This window comes from Mastigoproctus giganteus, chromosome 7, assembly GCF_048544385.1.
Source record: "Mastigoproctus giganteus isolate SK-2022 chromosome 7, ASM4854438v1, whole genome shotgun sequence".
NCBI classification, from domain to species: domain Eukaryota; kingdom Metazoa; phylum Arthropoda; class Arachnida; order Uropygi; family Thelyphonidae; genus Mastigoproctus; species Mastigoproctus giganteus.
The window spans coordinates 103965311-103978259 of record NC_143581.1 but is presented as its reverse complement, the minus strand read 5'-3'; the positions used below and the strand labels follow the sequence as shown (position 1 = coordinate 103978259).

The 12949-nt window shown below is 36.4% G+C and overlaps 1 protein-coding gene across 2 annotated transcripts in view; it reads right to left on the bottom strand.

The window, feature by feature from the left end:
* The window catches only part of LOC150083116 (uncharacterized), a 178189-nt gene that overhangs the window by 108833 nt on the left and 56407 nt on the right, over positions 1-12949 (bottom strand). For both annotated transcript variants that reach the window (XM_090377048.1, XM_090377049.1), the window contains exon 2: positions 5377-5443. In XM_090377048.1, the coding sequence (XP_090233174.1) occupies positions 5377-5443 (67 nt within the window). The remainder of the gene's footprint in view (positions 1-5376; positions 5444-12949) is intronic.

The window sequence follows — 12949 nt, the reverse complement described above, 5'->3', positions numbered from 1 at the left end:
AAAGCTTTGTAACTCGTTACTTGGTTCTCACTTGCGTGTATCGTGATACTTGCAATTTGTGTGTGCCGTGTTCTTTGTTATTGATTGCTTATCTTTTTACTGTTTTAAATTTTAATCCCTACCCACAAATGTCAGTGAACAGAAATGTCAACTAGTTCGTATGTACTTATTACAGTACGTATTAATTATTCTGATTATCACATATATTCTTCTGATTTTCACATATCATTTAATTTTTCAATTGGTAAGGTAATAAAGGGTAAATTTGTGCTTAATATATCTTTGCTTTTATGCCTGTGAATAATATTCCTCCTATTTTCGCTAATTAGAATCGCTGTTTAATAAAATTTAAATTCAATTCACAAACATGATCACAATGACCGGCGCTTACTGTACATCGTATAGTGAACGGTACTTTACTATGTTGAGTTCGTCGTAACGTGATTTGATCGTACAAAGTGTAAAGTGTTCATTGTCTAACGGCCCCAGGGGTTTCCCCCATCTCCGTGTTGTGTACTCTGTTTGTGAAACACAGAATACTGTGAAGGCCAGAGATTTTAATAAGTGTAAGGTTTATGTTGTGTAGTGTCATGTTGTGTTGTTCCTCTGACCTTTTAGCCGTTGGGCCCCTAGTGGGACCCCCGTTGCCCACACTTAGCCCTGAGGAGGCAAGTCAGGCATAGAGGGATCGCATTAGAAGTAAGTACTCTGGCAGGCCCTGCCACCTAATTTCCTAAGATTTCAGTGGCAAGGGCCTAAAAAAAAATAATAAAAAAAAATAGTAATTAATTGAATTTGATTGTACAGTGAACTAATTGTGAAAAAAGGGGGGGGGGGTAAGTTGTATTTTTAACTATTTATGTGAAATTTTGGATAATTGGGGCAGCCGCTTAATCTGGCCAAAATGCACTAGTCCCGATGTGTCCCAAATAACCGGAATGGACTATATTTTATTACGACTATTATGTAATAAAATATTGCTAATGCTTTTACTTCTATCGTAAGCAAACTTGTTTTTTGTTTATACTGTGGATTTTAGTGTTTTGCACCAACCTTACGTAGAAATAAAAACACAAAGGAAACTGGACTTTTAATAACTGTGTTTATAATAAATTATAATAACCTGTATTTACAATAAATTTAACTTTACGATAAACTATACATATAAAATATTAAAATCTGCTACATTAAGAACAATAAAATGCATTAAAATATACTAAGTTAAAAGCGATAAAAAACCATAGCTTTCAAAGGCTCCAGCCTTCTTCTTCAGCGGTATTTTCTTATTCTGCAGTACATCTTTAAATATCAGCAGGTTCATGGTACTCATCACGTGTTTCATTCTCACGCGTTCCGTTCTCTTGCGTTGTGGAACCGGAAGTGGCTCGAGTCATACGGAACCGTTCATCCCTTCTGAGGATAGTGGCCTCAAAGAGGGGATGAATCCGCGTACCTCTATCTCTATTAATGTTGATTGTAGAACAGATCCGCAAACTCTCGAGCCACTTACGGTCCCAGAACTTATGCGCCCGATCGGTGATGATAGCATCGTCCGGGAGATCTGGTGCTGCTTCTCCCAAAAATGTTCGGCCACGGCGGACTTGCCATACTCCGCATTTCTTATTGCCTTAGTGTGATCCCCCAGACGTCCTTAACCTGAGACACAATCGTGTCTCAGGTTAAGGACCCCATTCAAAAAGAGAACACAAGTGGGGTCGTATATAGCATTAGATGCCCGGATTGTGGGGAATGTTATGTAGGGGAAACAAAACGCCGTCTCAAAGATCGTCTGGGGGAACACACTAAGGCAATAAGAAATGCGGAGTATGGCAAGTCCGCCGTGGCCGAACATTTTTGGGAGAAGCAGTACCAGATCTCCCCGGACGATGCTATCATAACCGATCGGGCGCATAAGTTCTGGGACCGTAAGTGGCTCGAGAGTTTGCGGATCTGTTCTACAATCAACATTAATAGAGATAGAGGTACGCGGATTCATCCCCTCTTTGAGGCCACTATCCTCAGAAGGGATAAACGGTTCCGTATGACTCGAGCCACTTCCGGTTCCACAATGCAAGAGAACGGAACGCGTGAGAATGAAACACGTGATGAGTACCATGAACCTGCTGATATTTAAAGATGTACTGCAGAATAAGAAAATACCGCTGAAGAAGAAGGCTGGAGCCTTTGAAAGCTATGGTTTTTTATCGCTTTTAACTTAGTATATTTTAATGCATTTTATTGTTCTTAATGTAGCAGATTTTAATATTTTATATGTATAGTTTATCGTAAAGTTAAATTTATTGTAAATACAGGTTATTATAATTTATTATAAACACAGTTATTAAAAGTCCAGTTTCCTTTGTGTTTTTATTTCTACGTAAGGTTGGTGCAAAACACTAAAATCCACAGTATGAATATACCCAACCTCAGAGGCCTGTTTGAAGAATTGTTTTTTGTTTGATTTTTTAACCAAACAGATGACAGCCATTCCATCTCTTCCAATTCTTTGTGTCTTAATCTAATGGATTTTAATTACACTTTTGAGTTGTTCCTGCTATGAAAGTTGTTTTTATGTTCTCTGCATTCTTTGTAATTCTCGGCGTCACCTCATTTAGGTCTGTAGCACGTGCAATATCACATGGTCTTTCATTTAGCTCAAAGCGTTTCACAATTTCATATTTTTTCTCTATCGACAGAGGCTGTTTGTTTGTTATTTGGTTTTTAGGAGCATTAGCAACTAAGGCCATATTGCTCCGGGATATGTGGTGGTCATTCCCTGACCTTTCCGCATTCTCCGTATTTGGTGGTGACGGGCTCGAACCCCGGTCTAATCAAGACGTGTGTGCTACGCACTGCTGCTCCTTCCCACCTGGCTACTGAGGCGCATCGATAGAGGCGGACTGGCCATAAGCCTTACCGGGGTGGGCCGGAGGCCGGTGTGATTTTGGCCATAAACCATAGCATGAGGTCACTATAAATTTTCCCGGGTAAGAATTTTTGACCCAGTCCGCCTCTGTTTATCAATACTGCTTTTCTTTTTTCTCTCTGAATCTGCAGTGCCTTCACCAGGATGCTTCCTTTTCACACCTTTTAAATATTTTACTTATTTTTAGGGAATAAAGCACAATTACAAAACGAGGAAGCACGCTTGATACACATAAACAAAGCTGTAGCAACTGAATAAACAACACCATAAAGGCAGATATACACTATTAACACCTCACATTTCTAGGGGGTTACTACCATAAAACAATAAAAATCCAGTTGCATTTCTGCTAGTGGAATCTGTTATAAACTGGTAGTAAACTCGATCTAATTGCATTTGCGATTATACCGATAGCTAGAATTGTGTTGGTTTTTACATTATTATGGTGAAATGTGTTTCCCCTTCACTGATATAAAAAACATAAATACATTTTCAGAATCTTCTCTTCATTCCTATCGTGTTGCGTTCGGTTGGGGTGATTCTGCGTTCGACTGCCATTTCTTGTAAACACAAAGGCGAATCGTGCATAAGCGAATTCGGTTCGTGTTATATAAGATATCGTTCCCCTATTTATAAATTGTGTATGATCGAATTCGTGTAGTGTAAACACGTGTTATACGAGGACTGACTGTATTTAATCATGTACGCATCAAAATACCACTTTATTGAATTTATTGACCTATATATATATTGAATTGGTAATAAAATTGGGAATTTGGTAATACACCAAGCACGAGACATGGCAACAATGGTGTCAGTTGCCAAGTGTTACTTGAGGATAGATAAGATACCTGGAATTGCAATAACTCTTTCATAATCAACATAACTCATTATTGCATATCATTATATTAAAAAATAAATTTAATGTTCCCAGGAAATTTTTAATTCCGGGGAATGAAAAACACAATAAAAACATGCAGGATCCGGGAAAATGGGATCCCAGATAAGAAGCCCTAACCATAGCACACCACCTGACAGCCAGTTCACCAATGAAAATGACAAGAAATTTGCAAAAATAAAAAATAAATAAACATTTTAATTTAACTTTTTTTTATTACTTTTTGTAAAAAGAAAAAGAGAAAAACCAAATTTTTGCAAAAAGATAGAGAAACTATCATCAATTATATTAAGACATTGAGACAGACATGTCAAATTAAGTAAAAAAGATTGATTCTCCATAGCAAACCTGGACAGTTGGTAGCTATGCATATGACCAATAAGGTGATGAAGATGCTGAAAGAATTTTCTGTGATAATGTCATTTTAAGAGGACTGTGCCTGCCCCAATCAAGAGATTGTCAATGCTTTCCTGTGAGAGAATTTGAAGGAAGAAGTTATTCACATAATCGTCATGTGAACAGTGGAAACTGCTATCACAAACACAGATTAGACAATTAATTGATTTAATTAATTAACATTTAATCATGATAGGTCCTATTTACACAAACAAGGCTGCAATTTTTCAAATAACTGACACTGAGTAAGTTTGTCCCAGTTACATACATGTAGTTTGCCTTTTTAAACTTCAGACTGAATTTTAAAGTGTACACCCTTATATAACAAATTTTCCCATGTTTACTGATATTTGCCTTCCCAGGTAACATAATTACAGTTGCTATGAACATTAATTACTATATTTATTAAGCTTATCACCCAAACCTCTATATATTTAAGGTGACATTTCAAGCATCTTACTGATACTAATCATCAGACCACACTGCTGACATCCTGCTTGCTAATGCTATCAGTACGAACATTTGGTTCTGATAGCATCGGCATGCACAATGTCAGCAGCATGGTCAGATTATAGGTATCAGTAAGATGCTGGAAATGTCACCTTAAATGTATAGTGGTTTGGGCAATAAGGTTAAACTATATTATTAATTTCAAGTGGTATAAGAATGGTTATTCAATACAGTAATTAATCTTCATATAAAACAACCATGTAACATCCTTCCCTAACTATATAGTTACTATCCTCCCACAGTATATGAGAGGAAAGGCCTGGGTCTGAATCCCATCAAAACAGGAGGAATGTTTATAGGCTTTTCCATATTCCCAAGTAGTCACTCCTGAGTGAGCACTTTACAGTTCCTCCTCTGCAAATTCAGGTATTTCATCCAAAAAAAAAAACACAGATAAACAACCACCAACAAGTATATTGATTCCCGATAGATTCAGTTGCTTTGCCACACAAAAACAATGGCTTTGATGTTCTGAAATGTTAATCTTCTTTGCAGTAGTTTATTTGAAAGCACTGGGTAGCTGAGGAAATAATATTGATTTCTTAATACCAGAAACAAACTGGAAAGACAATGAAGGTAATTATCAACACTAGTCTCTCTATGGCAGATGTCTTATGATAGAAAAGTTTTACTAAAACAAACTTACTTTTGAGAATCAAAGTTTTTTGTTATGGTTATATTTTCAAACAGTTTCAGTTGGTCAAGTAATGATGCTAACAAGGGAAAAAATAATTTAAAATTAGTCTTCTAAAAATATAAAAAATATATATTTAGTTTAAAGTTATTGCATAATATTTTCAATCAACATTCATGACAGTCCAATTTTATAAGTCTTAATATCAAGGTGGCCAAAGAATAGACAATTCTTTCAGATTTAACTATGGATCAAATTAAAATATATTCTCACATCTTTAATGCATTCTGAGAGTTCAGAAATGTTACATTAATTCAATGTCATGTTGCTCCCATAAAATACACTGTGCTGCCACTTTATTAGGTACACCTACCTAGTAGCATGTTGAGCCTCATTTAGCCTTCAAAACAGCCTGAATTCGTCTAGGCATGGGAGTACTATGCAGACATGAGCGTGTCACGCAGTTCCTTGAGATTCACGGAGATGTGGGCCTGCTGTGAACGGCTCTTTCCAGCTCATCCCAAAGATGTTCAATAGAATTGAGCACTGGCACTGGCACATTATCCTGCTGGAAGTAACCATCTGACTGAGGGAAAACTGTCAACTTGATGCACCAGGAACTTTGACTCATCAGACCAATCAACTGTTTTCCAACCCTCGATAGTCCAGTGCTGGTGTTGCTGTGCCCACAAGAGGTATGCTCTCTTGTTTTTCAATGATAACAAAAGGCCGTCGGCTGTTGTAGCTCATTCGTGACAAAGTGTGACTAGTGGTCCGTTGCGATATTTTGTTCTGCACACCAAGGTTGTATTCTAACGTGATGTGCGACATTGTGGCCAGTCTGTTTGCTTGCACAATTCTAGCCATCCTCCTCTGACCTCTCTCTCTCTCTCTCTCTCATCAACAAGCGATTTTCTTCCACAGGAGTGCTGTCGAGAGGATGTTTTCTGTTTGTTGCACCATTCCCGATACACCCTTGAAACTGTGGTGCGTGAAAAGTTCAGAACTGCCATTTCAGAGATGCTTTGTCGAGCACGTCTTGCACCTACTACATGTCACATTCGAAGTCCATTAGATCACTCCTTTTCCCCATTCTTGCTATGGTTTGTACATTTAATTGATATTAGAAAGATTGTTCTGCTGTATTTATATCCACAACTGTGGTCATGTGAACTGCAACATTGTGGGCCAAACTATTTGTGTGCACAGCAGGGGTGTACCTAATAAAGTGGCAGCACAGTATGTCTGCCTCTTCCAATTCACTCACAAAAACAAGTCTCATAAAAAAATTGTGAGAAAATGAAAGTAAAAGCCCTTGTTCATAAACAAACTTTGAAATTTGTGGTTATGCACAAGCATAAAACTGCAATATATCTAGAGGAACTAGTATCAGTTATGACTGGCTTGAAAAAGGCCTCTGGACCTTGTTACTTCCCATGAACAGAAAATGAGGATCATTAGAGCTCACCCAGTATTCTTCAGTTATACCTATTAACTTATAACTAATAGCATAATGACAGTAACTTAACCAATGGTAATGATAGTAACTTCCCTAATCTTAAAAACAATTTGTTTCTCAGATGAGTGCTATTACTGTCAATCTGTGGTAAAGGCAGGGGTGTCTTACTATAAACAGAGGATTCTTACCATGCTTTGTAATCAAGCTCTAGGTTTTGCATAATTTGGATCCAAGGCATATAAAAAATCACCTTGGAGGGATTTGACTGTTCCTTTTCTGTTCTTATTTAGTATATATTTTATATTTGTGTAAGTCTTTTTACGTGGCTCTACAGCAAGTGTGTACTTTTGGTGCTAACTCTGTCATTGTTTCCAGAAGCTGTGTTTTCTCATGTCAGACTCATGCTATGATATGACTGCATCACTCAAATTTATATGATAAATTTTTATTCCTGTATATGTAGGAATAAAAATTGATGATGTTAATAAAGATATGAGTTTAATTTTTATCTCCAAATACAGGATTTTTCCTTGGGCCAGTAGTCAACATTTGGAAAAGAGAAATTAGGAGTAAAGAAATGCAAAGAGAGCACAACAGTGACCAACAGCCTAAAAGAAATGTAAAATGACCTTTTTTTTTTTTTTTTTTAAACAAAGCTTGGAATACTAAAGAGGAAAAGTCTATTTTATTTAAATTAATATCTTTCATTTATATATGGATCCGCTTCCCTTTTACTTAACTCTGGGATTGCTCTTCACTTGGACCAAAACTAACCCAACAGGGTAAACTTTCATATAACTATAGAAACCTTTTTTGGGCTTCCTCTACAATGTTGTTTCCCTCCCATATTTTGATAATAATACAATAAATTTCCAATCATACTCACAGTACGGTCACCATGTTAGTGGTAAGTTAACGCTACAATAAAATTATTTGAATGCAGTCATATACTAGGGAAACAGTTAACAATGGGGCATGCATTTTTTTTGTTGAGGCAGATATTGTAGATTAATAGAGGACAACAGCTAGCCTTCAAAAGACAAATGCTGGACACCTACACTTATGATAATTAGACATACAAATACACTGAACACTGATCTAGGTGCTGACAGATATAATGTATCATTTGCATAATGTTGTTTGTGGGGGCTTTTTAGTGCTAAAGCTACTCTGGACATAATGCACCTATTATAATTTTGCTATTATCACTGGTGTGCTATTTACATTATCAAGTTTGTATTAAATATGGTTAATGGAGTATGGTAGTTTAACCTTTATTCCTGGCAAAAATTTCTAATCATCCCATGTGACTAAAAAAAGGTCAAAGGTGTGAGCCAATTATTAAAAGAAAAGTTCTTTAAATTAAATAAATTTTACACACCATTTATAACATTACTTCTAATAAATTTTTCCTTTCTAAAAAACTCATGGGGTCTCATTGACCCTGCTAGAGTATCCCCATGGTTCAGGAGTATGAAGACATCATTAATGTTTGATTTGTCTCCTAGAATTGCCTGAAGGGTTAGCAGGTCTAGTGATAGTACATGTGGGAAAAAAAAGTGCTCTGTGTTTGACAAAAAACCAATCAAAAAAGCATCTGATGGGTTATTGGAAGGTTAATCAGGCCATTTGTTATTATAAAATATTTTAGTAATCTTACAGTGTCCAATTAATTCCTGTTTATTTCTAAAACAAAATAAACAGGAATGAATTTTCCATAGGTGTGGGTAGGAAAAGTGATTTGATTGAAAGACATATATGGTGCCTATAGAGTCTGTAAAGATGATGCTTTTTTCAAACAGTTCAGCAGTATATACTGAATTGCACTGGGAGAGACAGAAAAATTATATCATTTGGTAGGCTACTGCTTCATCCATCCTTTTTATGAACCATCATTGTACAGATGCATGTAGTTGGAAAATTCACAAAAGAGAAACTATGAGTAAAGAAATGCAAAAAGAGCACAGCAAACAGTGACCCGGGGATAAAATAACTTGCATTTAGGAATAGGGGAATTTTGGACATTTGCCTTACATCAGAGAAGAAAAGTAAAATGACAGTTTTTTTTTTTTTTTTTTTTATCCACAAGTGTGGAATAAAAAAAAAAAAAAAAAAAAGGTAAAGTGCAGCCATTATCAATCTACTGCAGGATGGAAGCCTCCTCAACAATTCATGCTGAGAGAAATGGACCATAATCTGCCACGCTAGTCCAGTGCGGGTTGACAGATCGACCGTATTCAGCAGTAAGGGGTTGTAAATCCTGGTCTGCTCAAAGAGCATGCTACTGCACTCCCGCTCCTGACCACTCGGCTATGGAGGCCATTTGGAATACTAAAGAGGAAAGGGTCAAGTGCAACTTTGCAAATGTGTATGTATATAGAATGTAATTGTGTGAATGCTTTTCTTCTTTCTTTGTGTGAGATCCACGTTACAGTCAAGTTAGATGGTTTGCAATGGTAAATGGGATATGGAATTATCTTGGATGGTTCTGCTCATATTTATTTTTCATCCTGAAAGTAACCTCTTAGTTGGATATAATGGACAGGAACTAGCCATTCAATACATTTTCTTTCAGAGTTGCAGATAGCGATTCCAATTAAACCAAGATCTTATTACAGTTAGAATGGAAGTATATTTGCTTTACATGAGAAAAGAAATGTAAAATGACAGTTTTTTTTGTTTTCTTTTATCCGCAAGCTTGGAATAAAAAAAAAAAAAAAAAAAAAAAAGGTAAAGTGCAGCCATTATCAACCCACTGCAGGATAGAAGCCTCCTCAACAATTCATGCTGACGGAAATGGACCATAATCTGCCACGCTGGTCCATATGGGCAGCAGTGAAAAATTATCAGTGCCTCATTTCATGACAAAGTTGCTCTGAGAATATTCATTTCTTTAAAGTGACATTACACAAATATTTTGTGTGTATCATCCACGATTAGGTCGAGAAGTCGGATACTAGATTTAACTGGGATGTTGCATAATTCATCATCATAATTACCATCAGCCATTTTCAATATACTGCAGGATGAAGGCCTCTTCAGCAACTTTCCAGTTCCTTCTGTTTTGAGCAGTGGCCATCCATTTACTACCCACAAACTCATGAATTTCATCTATCCATCTCCGCCGTTGTCTTCCAGGTTTTTTTCTAGCTCCTCTTGGGTACCATTCTGTTACTTTCTTAGTCCATCTGTCATCATGTATTCGAGCTACACGTCCTGCCCAAGACCATTTTAGTTCTTTAGTTTTGATAAGAATGTCCTTTACTTGAGTTTGCTGCCTAATCCATGTGTTTCTCTTCTTATCTAATAGTCCGATTTCTAATATAATTCCTTCCATTCTTCGCTGTGTAGTTCTCAGCTTCTCTTTCATTCTTTTGGTGAGTGTCCAAGTTTCACTTCCATAAATCATGGTGGGAAGTATACATTGGTTCATTATTTTACGTTTCAGACAAATTGGGATATTGCTCCTCAGTATGTGATGTATTTCCTGAATGCTATTGCTCCACAGTATGTGACTGTATTTCCTGAATGCTATCTATCCAAAATTTATTCTTCTCTTGACTTCCAGCCATTTATCATTATTACAGTCAATGACTTGACCCAGATAAGCATATGAATCTGCCTTTTCAATTACTGCTCCTTCAATTATTATGTCCCCTTCAGTGACACACTTGTTCATCATTACTTTTGTTTTAGCCATATTCATCTTTAGTCCAAAATCCTTATTAACTGTGCATAACTGATTAAGATTTTCCTCTAATTCTTTGGTATCATGGCTTATAACCACAATATCATCTTCAAATTGTAAATGGTTTAGGTACTCTCCATTCACATTGACTTCTTTCTGCGACCAGTCCAATCTGAAAGCTTTTGCAAGGGCAGCAGTAAACAACTTCTCCTTGTCGAACTCCTTTCTCAATTTTAAATTTGCTACTGTCTTTGTCTAGTCTAATAAAGGAGGTAGCGTTTTCATATATTTTCTTCAAAATCATAATATACAAGGTATCTATGCCTTGTATTTTCAGTGCCCAAAACATTGCCTTATGCTGTACGGGGTGAAATGCCTTTTCATAATCCACAAATGCCTGGCATAATTGTATTTTATATTCATTTGCGTTCTACATTAGCTGTGATATTACGTGAAGGTGATCTATAGTTGAGAATCCTGTCCTAAGTAAAGCCAGCTTGTTCTTTCGGTTGATTCTCATCAAGTATTCTTTCTGATCTGTTAGTAATGATCCTTGTAAACAACTTGTACATGTAGGATAACGAGCCAATTGGTCTATAATTTCTAATTTCTGGTTTATCTCCTTTTTTATGCAGAAAAACTATGATTGCATTATTCCACTCCTTAGACATCATGGCTTTTCTAATGCATTTTGTGAAGAGTCTTGCCAGTTTCTGTGTCATGTCTCTTCCTCCCAATTAACAACTGTACAGTAACTTCATCTTTCCCTTGGGTTTTCTGATTCTTCAACGCATGTTGAAGAAAATCAACATGCGAGGATTTATTATTCCTCATCAGGAAGGATATCAGGTATCGTATGTGTTACTGATTTGTGATCCATCTTCCCCACTGCTGGCTTCATTCCCTCGCTCCTTGTATAATTCTCTATTGTAGTCTTCTGCTTTTTGAATCATGCCTTCTCTGCTATTTATAAGTACACCATCGCTATTCTTCAGTTTCAGTATCATCTGTCCTATATTACTGCTCATGGCTGCTGATTTAAGTCTTTTGTTTTCCCTTAATGCCTGTTCTACTTTTCTAAATCTTCTTATGCCCTGTCTGAGTCTTTTTCTAATGGATTTGCATAACTCAGTATACTCAATTTTATCCTTGTCAGTGTTTATCTTGTTCTTCATTTGTCATTTCGTATGTGTTACCATCATGCCAAGTGTTTCTTGACAAATTTTTTCTTCTTTGGATTTCTTCTTCCCTATAGGTTTCTTGGGCTTTATCACTTTCAGAAAGTTGTAGTATTCCTCATCGATATCTTGGTCCTGAACAGTCTGCAGAAGATCAAACTTGTTCTTAAGTTACAGTATGTACTGCTTTTTCTCCTCTTCTGTTATCTCAAAGACCTTCATATTATTTACCCGAATTAGTTTTTTCCTTTCTTTTCTTACATCTATATCGTGTTCATCCATTCTGTGATCACTACCAACGTTTACCTTATTCAGGACTAACATCATTAACGATATGTCTTCTATTAGTGAGGATGAAGTTGATTTCAGTAGTTGCATAATTACCTATTTGTAATTTAGGATGAATTTAGGAATGCATCTCACATTTTCTACAGAAGTATATTGCTGCAGTACTTTTGTATTGAGATCCACTATTTGTTACAGATGGTCCATGTAATTTCATTTATAGCACCACATCTGGTGAATATGGGCTTGGCACACCCAGGGCCCTGAGCTGGATATCATCATTCTTCTCTTTCTTGGGGATTCCTTTCTACTCTCTCTCTCTCTCTCAGGGTAATATGGAAATTTTATTTTTTTTTTGCCTGGTGCAGCATAAGCCTCAGGCTTCCTTGCACCATATGGCTAATAATAATAATAATAATAATAATATTCTGTGAGTGACATGAAATATTGGGGTAATTTCTATAAGTATGTTTCACCAGCCTCTGGAATATCTTGAGCAATAAAATTAATTTTTAGCAATGAAGTTTGGTAAATGGACTTTCATTCCTGGGTTATGTAAATCATGCAGGATATCATATCTCAGGGTTGTATCAAAAGCCTTCTTACTGTTGAGGTATATCACACCCAAGAAAGGTGTCATGTATATTTGCTTCTATCTTATCGTGGTATCTAAAATTGATCTATTTTTCTGAAATCCATGCTGACTTGGAGTAAGCAGTTTAAGCATCTCGACAAATCATGTTAACCAATCGTTTAACATTCGTTTTAAGATCGTTCTTTTTTTTTATTATAGGTAGTGGGGCCCATAGTGATTTGGGTTTGCAGTATCTTTCCCATATTTTGGAAAGGCAAGCATAATCATGTCATCAACACTCAGTGTAGGTGCCTACAATGTAGATCCTGTTATATAAATGCAAATGAATACGTAAGATCTCACCAGGAAAGAATTTCTTTATCACTTCTTTATCATTTGAT